The sequence below is a fragment of the Lissotriton vulgaris genome, chromosome 1_1 (assembly GCF_964263255.1).
Source record: "Lissotriton vulgaris chromosome 1_1, aLisVul1.2, whole genome shotgun sequence".
Lineage (NCBI taxonomy): Eukaryota > Metazoa > Chordata > Amphibia > Caudata > Salamandridae > Lissotriton > Lissotriton vulgaris.
The window spans coordinates 770227630-770240005 of record NC_141685.1 but is presented as its reverse complement, the minus strand read 5'-3'; the positions used below and the strand labels follow the sequence as shown (position 1 = coordinate 770240005).

The window sequence follows — 12376 nt, the reverse complement described above, 5'->3', positions numbered from 1 at the left end:
AGATATGAATTCAGCAGCTCAAATGCCTCAAACACCCCCTTTGCCCTTCTTGGGTACCAGGAAGTAGTGGGAGTAGCAACCACACCCTACTTCTGGCCCAGGAACGCGCTCGATGGCCCCCTTGGCCAAGAGGGCCGTAACTTCCTCCTGCAGAAGTCACAAATGATCCCCCGATACACGGTGGTTCTGCGGTGGCATGGCTGGAGGAGTCACCTCGAAGGGAAGGGAGTAGCCCCTTCGGACAATCTGCAGCACCCACCTGTCTGACGTGACAGTGTGCCAGTGGAGGAGGTGATGATGAACCCTGCCACCCAATGGCGTCACATGGGCCTGAAAGCATGGACTAGGAGGGTTTTGAGGCAGATGCTGCGGGGGAAAGGTGTGGACTGACCTCGCCGTTGTCCCCTACCGCCGCCACAGCGGTTTCCACGGCCGCCACCGCGTTGGGTATTACCCTGCGGAGTGTGGCTGGCAGCACGTGTGGGTACACCCCTTCCGTGGCCACGAAAGGAGTAAAAGGCAGCAGATTGCTGGCGTAGGGCCGAGAGGCCCAAGGACTTGGGCGTAGCCCTGGAGTCCTTAAAACGCTCAAGCTCATGGTCTGCCTTGTCGCCAAAAAGGCGACGGCCATCGAACAGCATATCCCCAGACGGGACCTGACGACTTCGACCCAGAGGAGTGATGTCGACTCCCGGAGCTATGACGGCTCCGCTCCCGCGACCGGTCCCTCGACCTCCGTCCGGACCGGGACCTCTCTCGGGGCGGGGCCGACTGCCGGAGTTCGAGCCGCTTACGGGACCGCTCCAGTCTAGCTTTCGAAGTAAGGGCCCAGCAGTCCAGGCAGGTCTTGTCGTTGTGGTAGACACCGAGACAGTGGAGACACCGACGGTGAGGATCCGTGACAGACATCAGTCGGTCGCAATCTTCACAGGGCTTGAAACCAGGCATCCCTATCGGCACTGATCGGAGTTGAATACTCGAAAAAGGATGATCAAAAGATCAAAAAAGATCAATAAAGATTTAGTCAAAAAGTGACTAAGGTACCACTTTTTCTGGATCTGCGCTGCTGGCGCGGAAAAAAGAAGAACTGACGTCAGCACGGCGCCCGCGGAGCCGCAGACAACGCCTACCGAAGCGCGAGGCTACTGCTACGCAAAAATTTCCGGATTCAGTCTGACGCCTGGGGATATTCTAAGGCAAGGAATCTATCACTAACGTGTCTCTTTCAGATGGTAAATACACATGCATCCACTATCCAAGAGTTGGAGGATCCAAAATAAACTACCCATGTTTAGAGTCAGTGCTGGTTAAAATATGAGTGGTAACCCTGATAAGTTCCACTATCACAGAGACCGCCGAAGTGCGTCCTCCACCTCCTTCAATGAAACCCACCTGTCCAACGTGATATTGAGCCAGTGGGGGAGGCGATGGCGAATCCTGACCCCCACTGGGGATGGAGTGGCCTGAAAAGCCGGACTAGGAGGGCTTGGAGGCTGCAGCAGAGCTGGTGGACTGGCCTGCCTGCTGGCTCCCCCCACCCCCAGACGGTGGACAGCTTACGCAGGCCTGTGGCTCTGGGCGGAACGTGGGTGAGTGCCCTTCCGTAGCCACAAAAGGGGCGAAAAGCAGAGTGCGCTGGGCGGGAGGTGGAAACGAGGCCCAAGGATCTGGCTGTCCTGGGGTCAACGTCAGCTGGGGACACAACTGGTGTCAGAGGCGGTGGAGGTGTCGTCACTGGATTCGGCGCCGGAGGAGTCACGATATCGAAGCCACCAACATCGAGCTAAAGCCCCCAACTGAGTCAGCGGGGCCTGAGGGCACGCCGGAGTCGGGCTGCCCGAAGATGGAATGCAAGACGTAGTAAAAGTTGCGAAGCTTGGCAGGGGTCGCTCCGGCTCTGAACAGGCTACGCCGGACAACTACCTTCCGCTTCCTGCGTCGGACGGGGAGAACGCAAAAAGTGACGGCGCTTCGTCTACTTTTTGTGCTTCGACTTACCCGAAGACTTGGATTTGGAATGGTGGTGACTACTCCGCAACCAGTCCCGCGACCTTCCTCTCGACCGGGACCTCCAATGTCGCGGAGCAAACTGCCAGGCATCGAGAACGACACCAACGACGAACGCGGAGTCGACAAACACCACCTATCGACGCGCAGGGGTACTGCTGCAGAAAGAATTCTCCTGGATCCAGTCTGACACCTGGGGGTAATTTTAAGGTGAGGAACCCATAACGAATTGTCTCTTTCAGATGAGCACTGTATGGTATGATTAGTGGAGGAAATGACTACTTGAGGAGGCGGCTGGGTGTACGCTTTGGGGCACAATTTAGCTACTTACAAGTCGGTAGTGCAGTGTAACATACTGATGGTTGTGGACTGTGTAAACCTTTCCATTGTATTGGTATGTGTGAGAAGTGTGTTGTGCAGCTGAGGAGTACCTCTTGACAACTGTATGTCTTTAGGGGCATTACTGTGAGGGTGCAGAAAAGTCTAATGCATTATGTTGGGGCTGTGAGCATCACAGATGTGTGCAGCTGGAGAACCTGAGGCTTATCAGGATGAAACATTTCATTTATTTCTTGCAGTATACTGCTTTACAGAGTGCTACTGCCTTAATATCTTAGCCATATAGAATGCTAACAGACCTTTCACATAAGAATATGAGAAATGGACAGTTATGAGAGATACTTTCTGGTAATAATTCGCTGATCAGTAAAGAGTTGTCAAAAACATCTAAGGTAGTCTTAAAATCCTACCTGTATGGCTGTAAGGAGGTTGGGAACATTTCTTGAGCCTGGGTAACACTGGGTCCTGCTCCTAAACTCAGCTGGGCTTGATGCTGTCCCTGCATCGGGGCATAGATGGGAATTGGAATCTGTACAATAAAAACAATCAGAAGAATAAGAACAAGTAAAAAGTACAGCTGGAACACAAGTCTGGAAGAAGCATCTGATATAAGCCTTCACTAAGTTGCACAAGACTTTCAATCCAAAATCATTTAATTTTGGGAAACTATGCAGACCATGATTTCCATTTCAACACTAAACAGTTTGAGTGAACACCTAAGTGAAGGACATTACACATGTAATGAAGAAACAATCCTTAAGATCCTTTAAATCAAACATGTTTCTGCTGTGAGAAATATAAAACAAATGTACCAGTAGATTACTAAATACGTCGTAAACAGCTATGTAACTAACTTCTTTTTATCCACAAGATAACATTACTACAAATCCTGTTGCTGTGGAAAACTCGAACAGGTTAGTATAGCATTGGTGAGTATTCTGAGACACTGACATTATTAGACATTGAAGGAGAAACTGCAATAATACTATTTTGTAAACTAACTAGCTAGGAAATGATTCCAACCTCCAAACATTGGTCAAGCAGTTGACTGTGAAAACTCAGAAAGCCACAGCTATTAATATAAATCCAATACTTTAAAATGTTTCGGAGGGATGCCTATTTAAACTAAGTCAACATAAGCTTTAGCATCTTAGCAACAGCAGAGGAAGGATTACGAGAAGAGCTCTGTTTTTAGGGAGAGCATCGGTTCATTTATAGGTTTTGCACATACAAACCCCTCCTCCACTACATTAAACCAACTCAAAGAAAGTAAGGAAAATGCTACGTACCAGTATGCATCTGTTCTTGGCATGTAGAGCTGCAAAGTTGCACAGTGTGCATAGATCGCCACCTAGTGTTGGGCCCGGATGTTTGCAGTTAGTTGTTGTCCTGAAAAGTTCTTTGGAAGTCACGAGATAGGTGACTCCTCCTTTGGACCACATTGCGCATGGGCATCGGCTCCATGCCCAGATTGTTTTTCGCCATAGGGAAATGAGGGAGCTTTGCAAGAAAAAGGAAGGAAGCCCATATAATTGTATCTAATGAAGATAATACTGGAACAGACCAGGGTAGCCGGGGAGGCGGGTGGGCGTGTGCAACTCTGCAGCTCTACATGCCAAGAACAGATGCATACTGGTAAGCAGCATTTTCCGTTGAGGCATATGAGCTGCAGATTGCACACTGTGCATAGATTGTATAGCAGTATCCACTTTTAGCAGCGACCACCCCTATCTGTTGCAGTAGTTTGGAATAATGTTTTGAGAACAGCCTGGCCCACATTAGCTTGTTTGGTTTGCACATCTACACAATAGTGTTTGTGAATGTGTGCGGTGTAGACCATGTAGCTGCCTTGCAGATGCCATCTAGGGAAATGTTACCCAAAAATGCCAATAAAGCCTCTATTTGTCTTGTAGTGGGCTTTAGGAGGAACAGATGACGTACGTTTAGCTTTGTGGTAACAAATCTGTATGCATTTGACAATCCATCTAGCTATCCCACATTTTGAAATGGGATTACCTTTGTGTGGTGGTGAGAAAGACACAAAAAGTTATTTTGTCTTACGAAAGGGTTGTGTCCTCTCTATGTAATATAGCAATGCTCATTTGACATCTAGGGAATGAAGATCTCTTTCTGCTACTGTCTGGCTGCGAGAAGAAAACAGGCAGTTCCACAGATTGATTGAGATGGAAGGGAGAAATGACTTTGGGCAAGAATTTTGGATTAGTACGCAGAACTACCTTATTGTGATGCATTTGCAAGAAGGGTCTTGAATTGTTAGTGCTTGTAGTTCACTAACTCTCCACAGAGAAGTAATAGCTACTAGGAACGCAACCTTCCACGTAAAAAATTGTAGTTCATATTTGTGTAAGGGTTCGAAGGGAGGTCCCATTAAAAGTGTGAGAACAACATTTAAATTCCACACAGGTGAAGGTGGTACTCTGAGGAATTATTCTTTTAAGGCCTTCCATAAAGGCTTTAATGGCAGGCACTCTGAATAGAGATAGATGTCTGTTTTGCAGATATGCTGCTTGTAGGAGAGTAGGGTCTGCAATCCTATGATCACCCAGATTTTTTGCTTTTGTTTCACTGGTTTACGACTTTCTCTGGCTGTGGGCCTGCCAATCAGACCCACAGCCTGGCTGTTCTCTTTCTAAATTACCTCATGTACCCTAGGTGCATCTACCAATTGGTACTGGGCCACCTTATCAGACCCTGTAACTCAGGGCATAGGTGTACCCAGGGCTGCCAGGGGCTGCAGCATGTATTATGCCACCCCTGGCTGGCCTCCTAAATTTGACACAACTGGCTGCATGACAGCTGGGGCAAAGTCGTGTAATCACCCTTTGCTGTAGGTGTAGTATACCTAATACCTAACCCTAAAATGGGCACACAGATCCCTATCAGTCACTCCTATGGCAGGCCTTAACAATCCTGAAGGCAGAGTGCTTGGAATCGTGTGAGATGGTGCTCTGGCATGAGCTGAGCCTGTCTGCAGCTTGCGGAATCAAGTCCTAATAGCTGTTCCATGATATCGCATACCATATACTCTTAAGTGCATTATAATCCTCGCGGTTAAATGCTATCTTTGGTATTGCTTTATCAAAACATGTCGAGTAAGGTGTCATACGAATTGGAATACTAACCCCTCGCCAATTCTGGTGACGGGGTTAGCATTCCACCCTTCTAGAGGGACACGACATGTATGTAACTGTGAACCCCGGTTAAAGTTAACTGAAGCCTCAGCTCCACAAAATGGATGCTGCCACCACAGACACGAGTCTGACCTCCTGCTGCTGGGAGTCCTTCCAGCGAGGGAGGCCTGGACAAAGGGTTTCCTGTCCGGGGCGGTGCTAGCACCGTCCCAGACATGGTTTTGTGTATCCTGGGTAGGCAGGGCTTTTCAGGAAGGTGACTGCTGAGTGGCACCCCGGTGCTCACTACGCATAGGCCAGTCAGAACCAGTTCCAGGGGCACACCAGCCCCTGGCCTGGGGAAGTCCGGCAGAGGAGAGGGGTGTAACCACCCCCCTCCTGGTCCCACCCATAGGCAGGACCTAGTCACCGGGTCAGCCCCTTTTTTTAGTATAAAGATAGGAGCGGGCCCCCTGTTCAAATTAGATCATCTTTGGAATCAAGATACCACTTTCTTCGAAAGGACTTCACGATTTCTTCTTCAAGATTCTCCCTTGTGGCTAAGGAGTAGTCACCCTGCATCAAGCGGGCACCATCCTAAGAAACACTGCGGTCTGCTGCAAGTCCTTCTTCACGAATCCGACGACCCAGCTCGACGAGACCCGGCTTCCCTGGCACCTCTGACCTCTACTCACCTCTACAGCCAAGCTGAGAACCGTGAGTGCGACGAGACCTCGAGGGACCGACGATCGCCAAGACTGCACGACATCTTTACTGCAAGCCCACCGTGTCCTCCACTGGTGAGTGCTTTGGGGTCCGAGAAGCCCCGACCCTGCGCAGCTCCAGCACCTAAGGTCAGCCTCCCTGCATCTCCACGATCTGCGTGGGGCCCTTCTGCTGTTTGCTGTGCACCGCGTTGTTTGGCTACTAGCCGGCTGGCTTGTGGCCTTCTGAACGACGCCCAACGACTTCACGACTGCTGGTCTGGTTGCTCCAGACTGGCCCTTGCTTCCTTCTTGAAGAGAGGCACCCCGGACCCTCCTGGTCCACTCCAGACGCCATTTTGAGTCCACCGCGTGGGCTTGAATTTGCCAAGGCTTTGTTGCCCAATCCTGGGTCCAGCGACGCCGACAGCTTCTATCTTCGTGGGACAGCTCGATCCTCCATCCTGGTCGCCGACAACGCCTCCTGGTCCGTGAGATCTTCGAGCTCCAGCGTCACCCACTCACCTTGTCGAGGTGGCTACCATCCGGTGCCCTCCTGGTGCCCACTGACTACTGGCTAGTAGTCTCGAACTTGGTCCCCTCTGCTTTCAGGTGTCATCTATCTTCGAGATCCAGGCTTGGATCCAACTGAACTTTCTTCACTGGTCACCGGCCAGCATCTTTTCTTCCGGCTCCTGGTCCGTCTACGAGGATTCCCGACGTCTTTTCAGACCTATGCAGCTGCAGCCCCTGGGCTAGGTAACTTCGGCATTTCGGTGCCCCAGCATAGCCTCACTATCCAAGGGTCAGAATCTATCTTCGTTTTCTCCCTACCAGGTCGGGTTCGCCCGAGAACACTAACTTTCTATTTCCTAGCTACCATGGACTTTTGTCCGCATCTCGCGTGAGAGTGCACACACTGCACCCAAGTCCCCTAGGCCTCCTAGTCGTAATCTAACGATTCCCTAGTCAAATCCTAGCGATTCCAAAAGCTATTAGTACTGTACTTACCTGCTAGGAATTTCACATTCCACTTTCAGAGTATATGGTTTTCCGTGCCCCTCGGGCATTTGTATATACTGTGCTAACTTAAGTATTTTTGTAAGAGTTTTGGTTTGTGCTTAGTACCCTGTCCTCATAAAGAGTACAGGGCTGTTGTGATCTTTAATAAATAACTGTGTATTTTCATAACACTTGTGTGGTGTCCTTTCACTTGGTGTTCAAGGGGTATATGTGTGGTAAACAGCTGGCTTAACACGCCCTCTCGAGTCTTTAGCCTTAGACTGCTCGTATCCATGCTACTAGGATAGCTGGTCTATAAGGTTGACTTACAACCAATCATCAATAAGGGTTGCTGGACTGATACATAGTGTTCACTAGAATAGTGAGCACTGCATATCAGGCCACCTTCTCACATTGGTGAGCAGCGGTTGGGATTTGAGCTTGCTGTTGTTTTACCACACGTATCCTAAGAATATCTTGTTGAAAGATCACATAAGTACTGTTAGGTACATATAACAAAAGCTTAGAATACTCTGAGTTCTACTGAACCAGCTGTTGTAGCTCCTCAAGGCTTAGCACACCTTGGCTGCAACTCTAGCAAGGGATCAGTAGCTAACACATAGTGTAGGTAGGTGCATCACTTACACCACACTAGAAGCAGTATGTCGGACAAAGGAGGAAACACTGAGTCTCCCCTTGTGTCAGTTGACCCTCCACAGGTCATACCTTCAAGATATACTGTGCTTAGCTTCCAGGAGTTACGACAAGTATGTACCTCTAGGAAGATTAAGCAGGGGTCTAACCCCACAACTGCTTTTCTGATTGGTCTCTTAGAGACTTATGATGCAAGGAGGGCTGGTAACCCAGACCCTTCTACTTCAGAAGGCAATATGCCCTCCCTACAGGGACCCTTTGATAGCCAGGACCATCCCCTTCAGGAAGCAGATGATGCTGATGATGAGGATGAGGACTTGGAGTCTGGGGGTGAGGCAGACAAGGGACAGGTAGAAGTCGTTAGACTAACCAGGACCAACTTAAGCAGACATGAGATGGATTCTAGGGGAGCCCTGGGGCCACTCTCAGGTCAGCTTAACATTGGGAATGGACGAGTTAGGTCTCTATCAAGAGGCTCTAACAGATCCCTTCATACCAATGGCTCTCAACGTTCCTCTCAAAGGGGAATGACATCTCCCCAGAGGAGAGTGTATGAAGCAAAGGAAAAGGCAGCCAATCTGAGGATTGAAAGGGAAGAACTTGCCCTGGCCAAAGAAAGGCTTGCCTTTGCTAGAGAGCAACAATTGAGTGGGACAGTCCCCACTGGTGGCAGCATAGTACCTAGCAATAGGGAAAGGAGTTTTGACACAAAACACCTTGGTAAGATAGTGCCCCCCTTTAAACAAGGGGATGACATCCACAAATGGATTACTGCTTTGGAGAGGGCCTGCACTGTGCAAGGTGTTCCCCCAAGTCAGTGGGCAGCTATCTTGTGGCTCTCCTTTGAAGGAAAAGGTAGAGACAAGCTCCTCACCACAAGGGTAGAGGATGCTAATGATTACCAAGTCTTGAAAAATGCACTGGTTGATGGGTTTGGCCTAACCACTGAACAGTACAGGGTGCTGTTCAGGGATACCCAGAAAACTCAGTCTCAAGATTGGGCTGACTTTGTAGATTGTGCCACTAAGGCTTTTGAGGGCTGGTTGCTGGGCAGTAAGGTTACTGATTATAAAGGATTGTACAATTTGATGATGAGAGAACAAATTTTAAACAATTGTCAGAACCAGTTGTTGCATCAGCATCTTGTTGACTCAGATCTGACCTCTCCCCAAGAATTGGGAAAGAAGGCAGACAGATGGGTTAGAACAAGAGTTAAACAGAACCAGGGCCAGAATCAAGGTGGTCAGAAGAAAGCAGACCAGAAGGGTAAGGATTCTAAAGGGGAACAAAATGACCAGAAGTCTTCGACAGGTCCCCAACAACCCAAAGAGGGTGGGGGTCAGGCTCCCCAAAAGAAGAAAGAAGGCCAATCTAAAAGGTGGTGCCAATACTGTAAAAGTAAAACTCACTGGTTTAGTGAGTGCACCAAGAAAGGAGGAGGGCAGACTTCTGCCACTGCAGCCCCTAAGGCACCTGTGCCCCCTAGTACAGCCAGCAGTGGTAGTGCACCTCCCAAGGGTTTAGTAGGGTTAACCCTGGGTTCTGAGGGGAGTGACAACTTAGTTGGCACCCTTACTCAGGCTGTCCTTGTCAGTACAGGGGATATGGATATGTCCCCTGACATCAGTCCCAATACTTTGGGCAAATACAGACAGACACCTTTTATTAATGGAAAAATGGCTCAGGCCTATAGGGACACTTGTGCCAGTGTCACAATGGTGACACCTAGCTTTGTGGACCCTGGACAGATCATGCCAGGTACAGAATTCCTGGTGACCAATGCAAGCAATGTCACTACCAATCACAGTATGGCAATTGTAGCTTTCTCCTGGGGAGGGGTAACTGGCCAAAAGAAGGTTGTAGTTAGTTCAGACCTCCCAGTGGATTGTTTGTTGGGCAATGATTTGGAGTCATCACAATGGTCAGAAGTGGAGCAGAGGACTCATCTGGAAATGTTAGGCTTGCCAGCACATGTGTTTGCTGTGACCAGGTCACAGGCCAGAAAATGCCCCACTGAACAGGTGCTGGATCCTGGAACAATGGACCAGACACCTTCCAAGAAAAAGAGCAGTAGGGTTAAGGCTGTGCCTTCCCCCTTGCCCCAGGTTGTGGATCAAGTCTCAGAGGAGGCTGACCTACAGGAATTGAGGGAAACTGAGCCTAGGGAGTTTGAACTTGATCAAGTTGAATTCTTGGGCTCAGGGGGACCCTCAAGGGAAGACCTGGGGAAGGACCAGTTAGACTGCCCTTCTCTTGAACCCCTCAGACAGCAGGCTGCTGCTGAGGCTGCTGGGAACGCCACAGGTACCCACAAGGTATACTGGGAAGATGGACTCCTGTACACTGAGTCAAGAGACCCCAAGCCTGGCATGACCAGGAGGCTGGTTGTACCCTTGTCTCAGAGAGGTTTCCTACTTACCTTGGCCCATGAGATTCCCTTAGCAGGTCACTTAGGCCAGACAAAGACTTGGGACAGGCTTGTCTCACACTTTCACTGGCCTCACATGAATGAGGATACCAAGGAGTTTTGTCGCTCCTGTGTCACTTGCCAAGCCAGTGGTAAGTCAGGTGGCACAACAAAGGCCCCCCTTATACCAATGCCTGTGGTGGGGGTGCCCTTTGAAAGAGTGGGGATTGACATTGTTGGTCCAATGGAACCCCAGACAGCATCAGGGCACAAGTTTATACTGGTGGTAGTGGATCATGCCACCAGGTATCCTGAAGCTATTCCACTTAGGACCACCACAGCACCTGTGGTGGCAAGGGCCCTAGTTGGAGTGTTCTCCAGAGTGGGCTTCCCTAAGGAGGTTGTCTCTGACAGAGGTGTAAACTTCATGTCAAGCTACTTAACTGCTATGTGGAAGGAGTGTGGTGTCAATTACAAATTCACTACACCCTATCACTGTAGGAAGGTACCTCCTGACTATGGTTGCCCCCAACTTTTTGCCCTGTGTTTTAGCTGGTTTTTGGACATAGTCGACCTGGGACCCTGCCAATCAGGACCCCAGGCCTACTGCTCTCTCTTTAAAATGGATTCCATGTACCCTAGGTACATTTCCAATTGGTACTGGGCCACCCTATCCGACCCTGTAACTCAGGGCATGGGTGTACCCAGGGCTGCCAGGGGCTGCAGCATGTATTATGCCACCCCTGGCTGGCCTCCTAAATTTGACACAACTGGCTGCATGACAGCTGGGGCAAAGTCGTGTAATCACCCTTTGCTGTAGATATAGTATACCTATATCTAACCCTAAAATGGACACACAGATTCCTATCAGTCACTCCTATGGCAGGCCTTGACAATCCTGAAGGCAGAGTGCTTGGAATCAGGTGAGATGGTGCTCTGGCATGAGCTGAGCCTGTCTGCAGCTTGCGGAATCAAGTCCTAATAGCTGTTCCATGATATCGCATACCATATACTCTTAAGTGCATTATAATCCTCGCGGTTAAATGCTAACTTTGGTATTGCTTTATCAAAACATGTCGAGTAAGGTGTCATACGAATTGGAATACTAACCCCTCGCCAATTCTGGCGACGGGGTTAGCATTCCACCCTTCTAGAGGGACACGACATGTATGTAACTGTGAACCCCGGTTAAAGTTAAGCAAAGCCTCAGCTCCACAAAATGGATGCTGCCACCACAGACACGAGTCTGACCCCCTGCAGCTGGGAGTCCTCCCAGTGAGGGGAGCCTGGACAAAGGGTTTCCTGTCAGGGGCGGTGCTAGCACCGTCCCAGACATGGTTTTGTGTATCCTGGGTAGGCAGGGCTTTTCAGGAAGGTGACTGCTGAGTGGCACCCCGGTGCTCACTACGCATAGGCCAGTCAGAACCGGTTCCAGGGGCACACCAGCCCCTGGCCTGGGGAAGTCCGGCAGGGGAGAGGGGTGTAACCACCCCCCTCCTGGTCCCACCCATAGGCAGGACCTAGTCACCGGGTCAGCCCCCTTTTTTAGTATAAAGATAGGAGCGGGCCCCCTGTTCAAATTAGATCATCTTTGGAATCAAGATACCACTTTCTTCGAAAGGACTTCACGATTTCTTCTTCAAGATTCTCCCTTGTGGCTAAGGAGTAGTCACCCTGCATCCGCAGGCACCATCCTAAAGAACACTGCGGTCTGCTGCAAGTCCTTCATCACGAATCCGACGACCCAGCTCGACGAGACCCGGCTTCCCTGGCACCTCTGACCTCTACTCACCTCTACAGCAAAGCTGAGAACCGTGAGTGCGACGAGACCTCGAGGGACCGACGATCGCCAAGACTGCACGACATCTTTACTGCAAGCCCACCGTGTCCTCCACTGGTGAGTGCTTTGGGGTCCGAGAAGCCCCGACCCTGCGCAGCTCCAGCACCCAAGGTCAGCCTCCCTGCATCTCCACGATCTGCGTGGGGCCCTTCTGCTGTTTGCTGTGCACCGCGTTGTTTGGCTACTAGCCGGCTGGCTTGTGGCCTTCCGAACGACGCCCGACGACAACTCTTCTGCTGGTCTGGTTGCTCCAGGCTGGCCCTTGCTTCCTTTTTCAAGAGAGGCACCCCGG

At 50.1% G+C, this 12376-nt stretch overlaps 1 protein-coding gene across 3 annotated transcripts in view; it reads right to left on the bottom strand.

Moving 5' to 3' along the window:
* PRRC2C (proline rich coiled-coil 2C) overlaps positions 1-12376 on the bottom strand; it is a 1200196-nt gene that overhangs the window by 246299 nt on the left and 941521 nt on the right. For all 3 annotated transcript variants that reach the window (XM_086955980.1, XM_086955997.1, XM_086955989.1), the window contains exon 27: positions 2757-2875. In XM_086955980.1, coding sequence (XP_086812106.1) covers positions 2757-2875 — 119 coding nt within the window. The remainder of the gene's footprint in view (positions 1-2756; positions 2876-12376) is intronic.